Source organism: Microcaecilia unicolor, chromosome 8 (assembly GCF_901765095.1).
Source record: "Microcaecilia unicolor chromosome 8, aMicUni1.1, whole genome shotgun sequence".
NCBI lineage: Eukaryota > Metazoa > Chordata > Amphibia > Gymnophiona > Siphonopidae > Microcaecilia > Microcaecilia unicolor.
Genome location: NC_044038.1, coordinates 39875262 through 39888297, shown reverse-complemented (window position 1 = coordinate 39888297; position 13036 = coordinate 39875262). Strand labels below are relative to the sequence as shown.

The 13036-nt window shown below is 42.6% G+C and overlaps 1 protein-coding gene across 1 annotated transcript in view; it reads right to left on the bottom strand.

The window, feature by feature from the left end:
- GRIN2A (glutamate ionotropic receptor NMDA type subunit 2A) overlaps positions 1-13036 on the bottom strand; it is a 523242-nt gene that overhangs the window by 158511 nt on the left and 351695 nt on the right. The window contains exon 3 of the mRNA XM_030213245.1: positions 11779-12371. Coding sequence (XP_030069105.1) covers positions 11779-12371 — 593 coding nt within the window. The remainder of the gene's footprint in view (positions 1-11778; positions 12372-13036) is intronic.

Below are 13036 nucleotides of genomic sequence, written 5' to 3'. Positions count from 1 at the left end.
ATGTTTTACTAGTTATGTAATAAAAGTAGCAAATAAAATAAACAAGAAACAATTTACTCTTCCTCAGACCACAGTTATGTAGGAGAAAAAAGAATCAGCTCTGTCCTCTGAACTTGGCAGAGAGACCAGTGGAAATAGATTACACACAGTATCTTCCAGATGAAAAGGCTGATTGTCTTAACCAGCCTCCAGTTCAGCTTTTGCTGAGCTAGCCCTTCACATCTCAGTTCTGCAATTACTGATCTAGGTTAACCCTTACACTTCAGGTCAGGACAATTTAGCTTCATTAAGTAATGAGCCCATCTGTGCACAAAGAGTAAGTGCTCGCATCTGGCTTTTGGGACGTTACTTCTCTTTTACCTGTGTATCAAGCAGTACTCAGTCAGGTGCGCGTAAGATTAATGGGGGGCAGGGGAGTGAAAAATACTAGCTATACAACACACCTGCAATGTATTATAGCAGCAACAGGCACATAGCACCCAGACAGATTTCGAAGTCAAACAGAGCAGCAGGGAAAAGCAAGCAACTTGAGCTTATGAGCTATATTTTGGAGGCTGGAGTTAGGGGAGGGGGGTGTTGCTTCCTTTTTTGACACACCTTGTGAATGCATTGCTTCAGTTAAGATTTGCACAGCAGCTGAATTCGTTTGTTGCTAAAAAGGTTCCTGTGTCTGGATCTAGTCACCAAGGGCATGGAGTCAGGATTTTAAGGGCAATATGAAGCTTTCTTTGGATGATAACGAGCCCCCAGATGTTTTAACTTGTCCTGCTGCAATGCTCCCTATCACGCTTAAATTGCATTAACCAGAAGTTATTTTTCCCCCAAGGCAACAATGAATTCCAGTCACATTTTTCTGCAGTATCTAAGTACAAAAGTATTGTGCCCTGCTTGCAACCGAGCCCAATGAATAAGAAATATACTGCATGCAATAATCATTTAAAATAATTAGACTGGCAATGCTACAGTGTATAAGAGGTTTATGATCCATAGGCTGGCTACTTTGTTCTCTGTTTTTGCAGTTGTAACATGAACTTATGATGTTGCTGAGGGTCTAACACAAAGCTGGTTTTTGTTTTTCTCTTACTCTGCAGTGTTGATTGGGGTAGGCGGCTAATGTTTTTCTGCGGAGCATGCTGCACTCCTGTAGTACTTCGTTTTCACCAGTAGATGTCACTATGGTTACTGGTTCAAGCCACAAAAAAAAAAGGCAAATGAGAAGGCAATAAAAAAAATGCAGCAAGGAAAAAAAAAAAAGACGGAACCCCGAATTCTAGCAATTTGTGATTCCTTTTCACTGTTCCGTTACCCGTGATGGATTTTTTTTCTTCTTCTGCCAATGCTGGCTTGTTGATATTGCTAGCTGAGAAAGCCTTGGCTGTCGTGTGCGGGACAGTTCATGCTTAACAAGCGAGGTTTTGCTGCAGTCGGCCACCACGCTGGGTGTTTGTAGAGAGACTAAGCAACCAGGTTCACTCCAGCTGCCACTGTCTAGTAAAACCGACGAACAATGACAGGAAAGCAAACGTATCTTTTCATGGTGGACTTCACTTCTTAAAAAGTAAATGACAAGATCAAGGTTTTTGTTTGAAATCCGGGATATTTCCCTCCCCCCCCCCCCCCCTTTTCCTTTTTTTTTTTTTTTTTTTTTAATGCCTTACAAAAAAAATCCCTTACTTTGATTGCGCATGTTTGATGTGGCAGTGCTATCTTTATTATAACTCTAGGCAATTTTATAAGCGCTTATTTCAGTGTGGGACTTCTGGATCGAAAAACTGTAAATTCACCTAGATCCCGGAGGTATTTTGTCTGTAACCAATAGTTTTGAACTTACATCCAAATGCATAGAATTATCTCAAGTCCAGTGGCGTAGCCACAGGTGGGCCTGGGGTGGGCCATGGCCCACCCACTTGGGGCTCAGGCCCATCCAACGGTAGCACATGGTAATGAAAATGCCGCTCTCCACAATACTGGCACCTTCGCATACTCAGTTTTCAGCGCATGCCTGCTGCAGACTACCAAGGTGGAGACTGGAGAGAAGCATTTTCCCACCAGCTGAGATATTTTTTTGATGTGAGGGTGCCCACCCACTTCTTGCCTAGGCCCACCCAAAACCTGCTGTCTGGCTATGCCCCTGCTCACGTCCCTGATTCTGCCAATTGAAAGCAACGGAAATCCAGAGATGGACTACCTTAAAATCTCCCTTCTGGAACTGGGAAATTTGGCAGCTCAGGAGAGGGGAGGGGGAGCCTTAAAAACTCCTATCTGGAACTGGAAAATTTGGCAGCTCAAGAGAAGGGGGGGGGGGAGTACGGTTTTACATCTACTTTATTCCTACCTAATTTTTAGCTCATTCCAAGAAAGTGAGCAGGCAAAATGGTTTTTAAAAAATATGGTCTCATATCACTTCTCCTTAGATTATCATTGGCATTCCAAGATTATATCTAAACAGTTATTTTCTGACATATACCTCATTTCAATATGTATATTTTATATATCGCATTAGCGGATAACGCTTTATCCTATTTTAAATATTATTCTTCTCAAGAGTAACTATTTTCTGTACTTCTTCCCCTTTGATCAGTTTTGTTTCGGTTCAGTTGGCTTGTTTTTATTTACATTTGTAAAATTTAAATAAAGTTGGTGACATTAAAACACATTTTTTTAAAAAGTCCACCCTGCTTTTCCCTCTCTCAGCATCACAGGCATAAGTCAACTGGGGTCATCCCACCCCGTTCATCATCAAAATCTGGGCTTCTGTCAACCCCACTTCCTCCAAAGCAGGATCAGCAGTTCCAATGTGAAAATGTTGTCACAACTGGAAGTTGATGCTCTCTGCTCTACAAATGGACTTATGATGCTGTTGAGCCAGACATGGAGTGGCCTAGTGGTAGCGCTTAGTCGAGATCGGGTGGCAGAGCCAGTGGTGGGAGGCGGGGCTGGTGGTTGGGAGGCGGGGATAGTGCTGGGCAGACTTATACGGTCTGTTCTCAGAAAAGGACAGGTACAAATCAAGGTAAGGTATACACAAAAAGTAGCACATATGAGTTATCTTGTTGGGCAGACTGGATGGACCGTGCAGGTCTTTTTCTGCCATCATCTACTATGTTACTATGTATGTTTTGACATCCAGTGGTAGCTGGTTCAAATCCCACTGCTGCTCCTTGTGATCTTTGGCAAGTCACATGGGCCGATGATCAGAAGCCCCCTGCTGTTCCAAACAGTGCTCTAAAAATAGTGTTATATCCGCGGGGCTATAAGGCCCCTATAATCAAAGCTAATAACATGCAAATTTATGTGTGCTATTAGCTCTGATCATAGGGGTACTTCTCTGATATGGGGATACCCCTGCTGGAGGGTTGTGACACAATCCTCCCGAAGAAGTTGTTTGACAGGTCTGGGTTGTCAAAAACTTGGATCTACACAACAGCAGAAGAGGTTTGACAGGTCCAGGATTTTCTCCCAGACCTGTCAAACCTAAACCCCACCCCCCCAACACAAGACCAGGAGGTCTGGTGGACTTCCAAGCCCCTCCTCCTGCTATCTATCTGCCCCCTGCCCCCCTCCTGGTAGCCTACCTCTCTGTAGTGATGGTAGTAGTTGGAGGAGGGAGAGACTAGCACTCCCTCCTCTTCGGGGCCTTCCCAAAATGGTGGCGTCCTGCCCTGCCCGGCGTATCTTGGGATGCGCTGGGCAGGGCTTAACTTCCTTATATGGATTGAGTGTACAGTATTATTATTATTATTAGCATTTGCATAGAGCTACCAGACACACGCAGCGCTGAACACCTGACAAGAGAGACAGTGCCTGCTCAATAGAGCTTACAATCTAAAAAATGCAATAGATTTAAGAAAAAGATCCAAAATTTAGGTGCCAGGCTGATGCACATTAAGGGGTAGATTCTATATATGGCACCTGGAAAATCCACGTGGAAATCATTTTCACCTAAGCATATCCTATAATATTTATGCACAGTATATAGAATATGCATTCATTTACACCAACAAAAATGTGGCATAAATCCCTTCATATAGATTTACGCGGTCTGGGCCATATTCCAGAACATGCCTAAATTTGGGAATGCCCATGAAACGCCCATTTCCCCACCCATAGCCACGCTCCTTTTGAACTGCATGCTTTAGGATTTAGGCACAGTTCATTGCAGCATACACTTAGCGAGTTATTCTCATAAATTCTAATTACTGCCAATTAGTGCTGTTAACAATGCTGATTGGCCTAAGCCAATTAAGGTGGGTGCATTGTTATGGAATATGCTTAGATTTAGGCGCGGAATGCTAGGCACAATATGGCAGTAAGTGCGAATTCTATAATGCCAGTTCCATGTGAAATTGCCATTATTTATTTATTTGTTACATTTTTATCCCACATATTTGCAGGCTCAATGTGGCTTACATATTACCGTGAAGGCATTCGTCAATTCCGGTACGGGATAAGTACAAAATGTCGTATTGGGATAGGGAAGATAAGATTCAATCAAGTTGGGTTGAGGTAAAAGAGTTTGTCAATGTCCAATACAATCTTTGATAGTGAAGTGTTGCAGGGTTGAGTCACTTAAGTTGGGTCATTCGGATATGCCTTTCCGAATAGGTGAGTCTTTAATAATTTTCTGAATTTTAGGTGATCATAAGTTGTTTTCACTTGTGGCAATGCGTTCCACAGGCGCGTGCTTATGTAAGAGAAGTTGGACGCATGGGTTGTCTTGTATTTTAGTCCTTTGCAATTTGGGCAGTGGAGATTCAGGTAAGATCGTGATGAACTGGTACTATTTCTGATTGGGAGACTGATTAGGTCGATCGTGTAACCTGGGACTTCCCCATAGATAATCTTATGGACTAAGGTGCAGATTTTGAAAGAGATGCGTTCTTTGATAGGAAGCCAGTGCAATTTTTCACGGAGTGGTGTGGTGCTTTGGAATTGAGTCTTACCAAATATCAATCTGGCTGCTGTGCTTTGTGCCATCTGGAGTTTCCTTGTGAGTTGTTCCTTGCATCCCGCATAGATTCCATTGCAGTAATCAACGTGGCTTAATACCATTGATTGAATTATAGAATACTAGTGCCTAATTTTAGGCACAAACAGGCTTAATAGGCCCAACACTTAAACCTGTTGGCAGTTAGAACACGTGTACAAAATTAAAATACTGCTTGGGCCACGCGGTAGCCAGGTGGTAGTTACAAACTGGCGTGCATTGGACACGCTTAGGCACCTACGCAGCTTAGTAAAAGGGACCCTGAGGCACTCTAGTGTTTTTAGCTAGGAGTGTCTCTAGCATTAGTGCGTGCTAAAAATGCTAGCGCGGCTTAGTAAACAGGGCCCGTTGTTTTTTTTTCTCTTAAATTTTCACCGTGTATGCATTAAAAACCACACCACCCAGGCAGTTTGCAGTTATGGGGGCTATTTTGAAAAGTGGCCGCCATATAAATGCACTCACCTCACTGATATAACTGCACACATATATACAAACACAAGCAAACACCAGAACACACCGCCATCGGCATTTATAAACACCGGGCATTGTGTTGAATTTGTGCCATGTTTTGTTTCATCGGATGAAACAGATTCTAATGTATTTTTTTTTATTACATTGGATTCAGCCAGAACCACTGACTGTTCGATGTGCACACATTAAACACATGGAACGTTTATTGATTTTTACAAGGACCAAAGAAGATAAAACATTTTGACTATTAGTAATAGATTGTAAACCGCTTAGAAATGACCTTTTTATAGGCGGTATATCAAGAAATAATAACTTGAACTAATAAGGGAGGTTAAAGTTAACCTTATGTTATTTTTAAACTTTCCATATGCTATTTTGATATCTTGTATGCAAAGATATCAAAATAGCATATGGCAAGTTTTAAAATAGCATAAGGTTAGTTTTTTATTTATTTATTTATTTATTTATTGCATTTGTATCCCACATTATCCCACCTTTTTGCAGGCTCAATGTGGCTTACAATTCATCGAGGATATGGGAAATAGAAAATACATTTGGTTAGAAGGAGTTTTGGGTAAAATGATAGTATTGAAGCAAAGATAGTATAGAACACTTCTGGATAAATCAAACACTGTACTGTTAAATGTGTTGATCCTTGTGATATACCTTGTCGAAGAGATAGGTTTTCAATAGTTTGCGGAAATTGGTCAGTTCGTAGATAGTTTTCAAGTTGCATGGCAACGCGTTCCAGATCTGCGTGCTCATGTAGGAAAAGGTAGATGCATGCATTGATTTGTACTTCAGGCCTTTACATTTGGGAGGACGAAGATTGAGGAAAGTGCGAGAAGATTTTTTTGCGTTCCTGGGTGGAAGTTCTATTAGGTCTGACATGTAGGCTGGGGCGTCCCTATAGATGATTTTGTGGACTAAGGTACAGAGTTTGAACGTGATGCGTTCTCTGAGTGGGAGCCAGTGTAGTTTTTCTCGCAGGGGTTTTGCGCTTTCGTATTTAGATTTGCCGAATATTAATCTGGCTGCCGTGTTTTGAGCTGTCTGGAGTTTTTTTTGAGTATTTGCTCTTTGCAGCAGTTCTCAAAGTTAAATAGAAACCACAAAGTTCTCTCCACTGAGAAATCCCAGGAGCCAAACTATCAAAGTATTCAGTTCTTACAAGGTTCCAATGATCCCCCTTCCACATCATCCCCACCTTAGTAATTCCCTTATCTCTTATCTGTCCTGTTTTGTTTGTCCTAATTAGATTGTAAGCTCTGTGGAGCAGGGACTGTCTCTTCATGTTCAAGTGTACAGCGCTGCGTACATCTAGTAGCGCTATAGAAATGATAAGTAGTAGTAGTAGTAGTAAGTGCTGCGAAACAATTTAACAAAATATATTTTACGTGTCTGCTGGAATGCAGTGTCTCATCTCACTCGACATGCTTCCCTGAAAATAGGGCCTTTACACCTTTTCATTTCACCATTTTGTTTGGGTTTTAACCAACTGTAATTAAATAGGCTGCAGTTGCTCATCTCTTTACCTGCTGTTTTAAAATAGTTTGCAAATCTGGTCTTTGGCCCAGTTTTGGTCCAGTCTCACATGCACCCTGGCCAGGCAACTCTCACAAATGTGCAAGATGAGCAATAGGAAGCAAGCTTCTGAAAAATGAGCTGACAGAAAGTTGGCCTGTGCTACCAGAGGTATTCCTGAATCCCTCCCTCCTGTCCTCATTTCAGCAAGTGACCTGATTAAAGCAAAGAACTAAGACACACACAATGAGAACAAACAACTCGTATTCTTCCTCAGCTAGACTATTGTCACGTAATTTTTGCAGGCTGTTCTGATTAGACTGAAAAAGCAACTGCAAACTCTACAGAATACTTCAGCTAGAGATTGATATGCCATGCATGTAAATGGGAGCGGGTGTCCCCTCTCTTGACAAGATTGCATTAGCTAATAATGAAGACCGTTCATTATTTAAGTTTCGAGTTCACTGTGGGTTTACTACTCCACCCATCAAATTACATCTAGGCTGCTTACATACTAAAAACAGAAATAACAAAAAAAATCAAGGAACGGATTAAAGAAAACCAGGGGAAACTGGGGGCAGAACTACAATATTAACAGGATAGCAGGAGAAGGTGCAAAGGAAGGGTGTGTTGCATTCCAGACGTGAAAATCTTTATATGTATGTAACGACTCTAATCATTGGCATCCCAGAAAAAGAAGTTTTAATATTTAATATTTAGAATGGTTTGTGGTATCGCTCCTTTTTAAATGTTATCCCTATTGTCTTCTTTACCATCTCAAAGCATTTTTCATACTGAAAATCATTTCACTATCCACTTTCACTCTGCAGTGAATATAAAATATAAATAAATCCATTCTTTATTACTGTCTCACCAAGCAGCTAAAATTTGGAACACTTTACCATGAGCTTCAGAAGGAAACTTTAAAAAAAGGAAAAAAAACTTATCTATGTAAGAAAATGTTAGAATACTTTTTACTAAGATCTGTTCATGCTATAATTATATCATCCTGGGATTTAACTGGTTCAATCTTTTTTAAATCTGCATTGACCCACATGGACAGAAATTCTGGAATGTAAGTACTTTATTGTATTGATGCAGGAAAATGACCACCTTTAAAACAAACAAACAAAAAAGATATGGAAGGGAAGCACAGTGATGGCTGACCTGATCGGTGCATCGGAACCACACTGGTACATGAAAAACTCACAGATCATTAAGGAAAACTATGAGGCCGATATTCAACGTGATTTAACCTAGATTCCTGGTGCTTAATCAGGGATATTCAACAGCATTTAACTGGATAGTGCCCCTGAATATCCCCGGAGACCGCCCAAACAAAAAGTGGGTAGGTCAGGGACAACACTGGGGAAGAGCCTCCAGGTTATGCGGGTGCTGGCAATATTCAGTTCTGGAACCTGCATAACTAAGCAGCTTCATTTAGAACAGCTCAAGAACACAAAACGCTGAGCACCGCTGGCTGAATATTGACACTAACGCAGGGCATTTTTTGGAGAGGGTACTTGGAAACAGGAAATGAGGGCGGGACCACAGGCAGAGCTGAGACAGAAGGGAAGGCAGGCTGAAGCGTCGTGCCTGCTCGACTTTCACTGCTGCCGCCGGAACCCGAGGTAAGAACTTTTAAATGCAGGCTGGCATGCAGGAAGGTGAGGGGCAAGCGGAGGACTGGGAGAAGAGGGTGGGCAGCGCAGGTCGGGCTGCCACTCGGAGAGGAGAGAGAGGGAGGGAGGCGCGGGGGTCTGGAATTCGGAGGGGAGGGAGGGGGCCAAGCTGGAACTCTGAGGATAACCATGCTAGCGCCCATTTCATTTGTGTCAGAAAAGGGCATGTTTTACTAGTGTATAATATATGGCTCTGCCATCCAACTCTTCCCCAGAGATGCCCCTGACCCTTCCCCTCAAGATAGATAGATCTATCTTTCTATCTATATATTAAAATTGCTTTTGATTTGGAAATAATTGAGCCTAGGGCAAATATGCATCAGTTTGATACTCATGGATCCAGCTCTTTCCTTGACTCGATAAAGCAGTGGGATAAATTCTCAAAAGGTTGAGGACCTACATGAGAACAAGTAGAGTTAACCTCTCGAAGTCAGGCCTTTCTGGGTAAGCAGATTTTCACAGTAGGTAGAATCCTCTAAATAACAAGCACAGTGGTTGTGGAGACAAGAATTCTCTCATTTGAATATAAACCACACACAATCCCCACAAAGAACAGTAAGAACGTTAATGAGGTTAATGGAGGGAAAAAGCCTCAAGGTGCTCTTGACCAACATCTATAGAGCTACGTATGATCCATCTGACCTATATTATGGTCAAAAAAGGATCGATTACCTCATCATAGGCAAAAAAAACCTTCCCATAACCCTCAATGTTTAACATCAGAGATGTTAAGCTGGGGAGTTATCGCATTTCCGCCACTATTTGGACCCTGAAGCAGCTTTGCTCTATAAGGCACGAGCGAAACGCTGGCCATCGTCAGTCTTAGAATTTGTTGGCTGTCATGCAAGGGATGTGACTGCAGGAAGGAGGAGTTTCACCAAGCTAAGTAACTGTTTCCTTCAAGCTACTCGAACCTTCAGTCTATTAGCGTTTTCAGCTAATGCATCTTGATTGGACGAGTTCTTTAAGTGCACCAAGATTTTTCCTTGTTATCAAATACACTAAGTTTTTTCTGATGTTAAACATTGAGGGTTATGGGAAGGTTTTTTGCCTATGATGAGGTAATCGATCCTTTTTTGACCATAATATAGGTCAGGTGGATCATACGTAGCTCTATAGACCTGTTGGTCAAGAGTACCTTGAGGCTTTTTCCTCTTAACCTCATAGAGTTGGTTTTCACACATTCTTACTGTTCTTTGGGGGGATTGTGTGTGGTTTATATTCAAGTAAGCAGATTTTTAGCCACCTGAAGGATACACATCATAAACACATAGGGGTCAAGTTCCAAAAGGAGTTATCTAGGTAGGAATGGCTTCTACTCAAATACCTCCTGAGTCACTGGATCCAACCTGGATTTTCACCAGCGCTTAACGGAAGGTGGAGTCAGGTGGAGCTGGGAGTTACCTGAACACTGTCGATATTCAAGAGCAGTACCTGGATAGCTACCTGGTTAACCTAGGACAAAAAAACAAGTCTGTACTAAGTTAACCAGCCGTCCGGATAATACCTCTGAATATTGCCAGTAACTGGGTAACTCTCGGTGGACACCCTAGAATCATATATTCAGTGGCAGTACCCCGATAGGAGCCGATCCTAAATAATCAGGACTAATTCTGCCAGCAGCGGCTACCATTTTAAAAATCACTCACCGGGGCTGGTTGAATATTGATTGGATAATAAAGAGCTATTTCAGAGGCATATGCAGTGCTACACTATTAATGTGCATTAATGCACAGTAACTCGCATTAAGGGGGGATGACATCAACATGGGTTACAGTGAAGATGTGCTATTTTACTGTTAATTCCAGTTATTAGTAACCAGGTCTCGCAGCATAAAATGGGGCCTGTTCTAAAATAGCGTGAGTTAGTGGTAAAACAACACGGCTTAATTGTAGGCCATGTTGATAACTATGCCACTAATTCACTTTAATGCAACCTCATTAATGTCAGTGTGGCCTATTTATTAAGAAGCACAGTGATTCCCAAACCTGGGCCCCGATGACCAATTTCCTGAGCTGTTCAGAAACAGCACCCTAAAAATAGCATCGGAACAGCACAGGAAATTAACTCTCCAATGATCAAGGCTAATAACATGCAAATTTAAGTGCATTATTAGCATTGATCTTCTTGGGAAAGTGCGGGACGATTGTGCCTGAGCGCATCCTCCTGCACTTGTTTGACAGGCCCGGGCTGTCAAAAGCTCAGACCTGTCGAACAGGGGCTTGAGGTCTGTGGGACCCCCAGACACCTCTCCAAAATCAAGGCCCTGGTGGCCTTGCGCCCCGCAAGCCCCCCCCCCCCCAGGATGGTGACATGGGGGACCGAAGGTCCAGTGGATCTCCAGCCCTCCTAACCCCCCTCCACTCACCCAAAAAACATACCTGGTGGCCCAAGTGGGCTGCCAACCCAACCTTCTCACCCTCCATGGTGGCCAACTTGCCCCCCAATGACAGCCTGGGCTGCCTGACTCTGAAGGGGAAGCTAGTGGCCTCTTGTGCCCACATTTACCTTTGATCACCAGGGCCCTGGTCCTGGACGCATCCCAGCCAATCAGGTTTTTAGGATATCCATAATGAATATTCATGAGAGAGATTTGTACATCAAGGAGACAGTACATGCAAATCTCTGGCTGGGGTGCCTCCAGGACCAAGTTTGGGAACCACTGAAATAAAGGGCTAAATTTACTAAAGGTGTTACCACGTGCTAATGCCATTAAAGTGAATTATTAGTAAATAAAGTCTCACTGCCAGTCCCGCCGTAAGTGCATACACAGCATTAATAGGCTTTAATATGCAATAACTTGTTACTTACTGAGGCCCTGAAAACTATGCAATTTACAGGCATGATGCTAACGACTAATCATTCCATCATTTTTTAAACATCATACATTATACATAATAACATCAATGTCCAAACACAATGCATGCATGTACTTTCCTCTTGAAATTTATTTTATGTCACCTTAAAAGTACCCACACACTTTTCAGTTAGACATCCTATTGAAAATATACATCAAATGTAGCCTTCTGGTGACATCACAACTAAACAAATGAAGCAATGCTCATTTATATTGGATTTCCATTTCTTATTTTGCAATATTTTGTCACGTCTTACTTGTGAAGGGCATTCGATGGTATTTCATTCCTCTCCAGCTGTCCATAGCAACTGGTTTTTGTTTCGGGGATGAAAGAATACTTTTCAAGCATCTTTGATGCACCTGTGGTGATGATCCCCAGGCCATCCTTCACTCGAGCTTCCAAAGCATAGTCCCACTCGTCATATGAAACTGAAATGAGCCCAGATGGAAACTCAGGGGGAATGATTTCTGTGTTGCCTGTAGTCAGACTAGGAACAATCCAAATATAACCATAACCAGTGAGACCCAGGGAACGAGCCTCGTCCAGAATATAAACAGCTTCATCCTTGGAACAATACAGTAGGATAACAGAAGAATGAATTTTCTTCAGCTGAATCTGTGCCTTTGCATCTCCAAAGGAGGTATCCAGTGTAATGACATTCAGCACCTCCCAGCCAACAAAACTGTTTTCTACTGTGTTCTTGATGAAACTTATGAAATCTCGATATCCAGGAAAGGAGCTGGTTACGAGAGAAAAGGAATGCCAGTCGTATTCTTCCATGATATTGAGCATGACAATGGCCTGTTGCTGAACCGAAGCTCCAAACTGGAAGAATGTGGACATCAAATCCTACAATAAGAATAAAAAGAGCATGGGAATGTCACCAAGAATACAGAAACATGTAAGAAATCAACCAACTGCAGCACAAATAAACTTTTCTTTCAAGCATCATGAAACAGTCAATGGGTAATGCCACAAACATTATTGCAAAGTTTTTTTTGACAAATTAGTAGTGACATGTTTTAATAATCATATTGTGGAATTTTGACGGTTTCTAGAGTTCTTTATAAAGTTCACGCTTTTCAACATTGTTCACCATTTTCTCTGTAAAAGGCTTCAGTACATTTTTAAAATACCAGTAAAGGGCAGCTGTGGTAATAGAACTAAGATGTCTCCTCCTCTAGGAAGCTGGTATTTTTGACGGTTCAAGCATGATATTCCCAACCACATAGGAGGGGTGATGCTCACTAGGGGCCCCCTATTACCAAGCAGCGCTAAAAAGTGACCTGCGGCAGCCAGTGGCGATCCTAGGTCAGCTGCCACCCGGGGCGTCCGTCCCCCCCAGGGTGCAGCATGACACCCCCCCCCCCCCCGGTGCAATGACACCCCCCTCCCCGGCTCATCAAGCCCCCTGCGCAATGACACCCCCCCCCCGCGCAATGGCACCCCCCTCCCGGTGCATTCTTGGCTGCTTGAGGGTGCAGAGAGCAGCCATGCGCCTGTCAGCTCCACTG